The sequence below is a fragment of the Schistosoma mansoni genome, chromosome 1 (assembly GCF_000237925.1).
Source record: "Schistosoma mansoni strain Puerto Rico chromosome 1, complete genome".
Taxonomy (NCBI): domain Eukaryota; kingdom Metazoa; phylum Platyhelminthes; class Trematoda; order Strigeidida; family Schistosomatidae; genus Schistosoma; species Schistosoma mansoni.
Genome location: NC_031495.1, coordinates 17,753,842 through 17,757,450, shown reverse-complemented (window position 1 = coordinate 17,757,450; position 3,609 = coordinate 17,753,842). Strand labels below are relative to the sequence as shown.

Below are 3,609 nucleotides of genomic sequence, written 5' to 3'. Positions count from 1 at the left end.
AATCGGAAACTGACTTCAATTTGTCACTTACGTTATTAAGAGGTGGTTGCGGCCAAAGGCTAGTTGAACTGTTCCCTAAAGCACTACGCCCATCGGTCCAACCTCCTGGATTGAGTGAATGTTCGAGTCTTTTTCCGAGACAGTCTTACTAACAGCCGGATTTTAAATACCCGTCTCGTTGATAATTCTGAAGAGTTGTCTACTGTTACCTATCAATGTTGTCTTCCCAGCCTCTTTTGCTTTCACCACTACTCATGAATATTGTGTAGGCTTTTTGTTATCCAACACGTTATAGCTGGGTCTGCCCATCATCATGTTCTGAGGCAGATGGAATGAGTTAATAAGCATTTATCAGTTCAGTAGACCCCGCTAAGCCCACTGACTTTTCTTAACCTTTTGGTTAAGGTGTTTCCATAGTTTTCAGGATATCATGTCAAGCTACCTTGGGGTGGATATTACTTTCAAGGATGACCAACTCCACTAGTTGTTCCTGAAATATATTCTTGACTTTTTCTTCATCAAGTCGAACTCGAAGGTATCTTAATGATATGGCTTTGATACTTCCAATAATGCACATAACTAGACGTGTTCGTACTAGAGCATGATCTGAGTCTATATATGCGCTCCAGAATGAGCGGTAAGCGAGCGATTTTGTTGTGAACAAGATGACGTAAGTTGGCAAAAACCAAACAAGCTTTCTGGACCCGTGTAGAGATTCCGTCAGACACCATCCCATTAGGGCTGGTCAGACTTCCAAGATAAATGAAGTTGTCGACGCGTTTGATTACTTCACTCCTTATCCTTAGTTCAGGTGTTGACGCAGGTCAGTATTGGAGCAACAACTTGCATTTAGAGGGGGGAACGCATCCTAAACATCCTAGTATTATTGCTCAGTACTACCAAAAGACTCTACATCTTATCAGCGTCTTCACCAAACAGGACTATGTCATCTGCGTATTCTAAGTCAATAAGTGGACCTCCTGGCAGGAAATCAATGTCCGAAAATTTAGTCGACGAGAACGTTATTTCCAGCAGTAGGTCCATGATGAAGTTGAACAGAAATGGAAATAGTGGACAGTCTTACCGGACACCACTTGAGGTCGCGAAATCAAGTGACAGTTCACCATAAGCTCTGACTCGGCTACTAGTGTTCGAGTGAAGAGCGCTCACAAGGTCTTCGATTTATCCTCAAATAGTAATGGATAATGTAATGCGTTTCCACGGTTATGAAGAAACAAAGTAGTAAAATGAATTTATGTCGCTTCTTCTTATGTGATTATAGGTAACTGTTGATCGTTTTGATTGCTTTCGTCCCCACAGTTTGACTGCTTGTGCAGAATGAGCCATACTCTAAGATAAATAAATAGAAATACAAACGAAATATATCTTGGAAGTCGTCTTATATTTTCTTCAGTCTGTGTTAAGATTTCAATAAATCAATAAAAAAAAGCGTAGTCCCTTAACTTGATGTTCTGAATCTCATAATATCTTAGTTCTTTCGTTGTTTTCCGTAAATCGTCACTTAAGGCCATCATGATTGTTTTCATCATTAAAGTATCACCTCGATAATATCATCCACTAAGCTAACAGTCCTCAACTTCCACTTCACTAGCGATAAACGAGTTTGTTTGGCTTATTATAATATATCACCCTAATTTTAAATTGCTCTACAGTTATTATAGATTCTTTGATTGGCCATGGCACATTCCCCAACATCTGTGCACTAATCCAGGCTATGCTGGTGGCTGCTAACAAATTACTGTTTATGCCTTATCACAATATTTCCTTAGGACATTTTTCGTGAGAAAATCGTATTGGTTAGGGAGAGTTTGGGTTTCAGCTAGCTATTCAAGGCTTCTTACTCCTCTTCTCTGTAGGCAGTTGATATTGGTCACTACTCACAAAATGATCAGTAGGGGACTCTCAGACGTACAAACAATCGGTTTTGGTCTAAGTAGTTCAGTTGTTTCGCCTCTGGAGTTGTTATTGAGTAACATCGGAGTCATCAGTTCCCTCATAAAGTTACTTCTGATTGAAGAGTGCCAACCACTCCAAAGATTCCTTCCAATTACTTTTAAGGTCACTAACCTCAACACAAACCATATGGTCTGTAAGCAAGCACATCCTAAGTTAAATCATCACATCACAAAACTCACGAATAAGTGTGATGAAAATCTAAGAATCGAAGTATCTTAATCCACGCTAATTTGTTCATAAATAATTATTTGACACGTTAAACATCCAAAATGTTTTTTTCCCGTTTACAGTTTTATGAAGATGATTTAAATACAAGAATCGGTAATCCTGGATGACTGGGCATTAAATATTTGTGGGGATTCTCAATTTTCTCATAATAACTATATATTATTATTTTTTTGTACAGAGTTATTATAGCGCATTTTACTTATTTTCTTATACACTACTGATAAACATTAGTGATGATATATGTTGGGCCTAGATCATTCATTATTGTAGTAATTTTTTATAGGTAACCTACATACCAACTCACTTTGTATATTTGGTGAGTCAGTCATTAAACTAATTTGTACCAATTGACCATCTTATTTGAGTCGAATTTGTCCTACAAACTTGATGAAACTTCTACTTAGTTATTTTAACCGGCGGATAGTTTCCTGGTGAATAACACATGTTGGTATTAATCACGGCACTTTTTCGTCGACTCATTCCTTTATTTTCACCCAATTGGCATCTAATAAAAATGTACTGGAGTTCTAAATTTTTGAAATAAAAGCAATAAAGTTTCAATTTTTGTCTCCAAAATATTAGATATTCGAATGAGATCATATTTTTTGTCGAAACGATAGGTTGTCTACGCGATATTTTAATCTGTTCCCCTAACTAGCTATTAGAACCCTTGTTAAAAGACACCAGTATATCTGTATGATTTAGACTTTGAAATTATACGCACAAAATACGGGATCACGCCCCAACATAAATAATAAGTCATAATATATGCAGAACTAAGATATCTTTATTACAAAATTGTGTAGTAAGTTGGTGCTTAATCCACTGTAACCTAAGAACAGGAAAAGATATGTCATTAGTTAATAGTTCAAATAGGCACTTTCAATTAGAACAACGTCGAAATGTTGTAGGTCAGTTTTAATACAAATACCTTTGAAAACATATAAACTAGTTCATCGTGAAGTATTTTCCAAACATTCCCATTTCCACATCTCCCATCTATAATAAATGGCTCGCGAGTGTATTTTGGGGGGGGAATACATTGTGTCAGTTCAATTGTTCATATTTCCATTAGTACCTAACTAACTTGTAGTTGATGATGATCGGTAATGCACCAGATGTTGTCATTTATTTATTTAAACACAAATATTGGTACAATAGGGCACCAGATATATATGCACCGCACAAATCTCATTTGATTTGTGTGAGGGCTGTTATACTGCTCAGGTGCTCAAACTGAAGCAGATGGTTTTCTCAGGGGACCACACCCGGAGCCTTCGACCTAAAAATCTGATCCACAACGCAGTGGAGCATCGTGAGGAGATTCAATCCCATGGTAGCCGGTGACCAACGATTGATTCATACGCCATTTGTTCCCTGAGGATACTGGAGCCCATGTGCACC

At 37.5% G+C, this 3,609-nt stretch overlaps 1 protein-coding gene across 1 annotated transcript; it reads left to right on the top strand.

Moving 5' to 3' along the window:
* Nucleotides 1-1,905: 1,905 nt before the first annotated feature.
* Nucleotides 1,906-2,728, top strand: Smp_172770 (hypothetical protein; the record flags this gene model as incomplete). Its single annotated transcript, XM_018793497.1, has 1 exon — nucleotides 1,906-2,728. One exon carries the CDS (start codon nucleotides 1,906-1,908, stop codon nucleotides 2,194-2,196), a length of 291 nt encoding a protein of 96 aa, XP_018648003.1. The 3' UTR covers nucleotides 2,197-2,728.
* Between the last annotated feature and the right edge of the window lie 881 nt (nucleotides 2,729-3,609).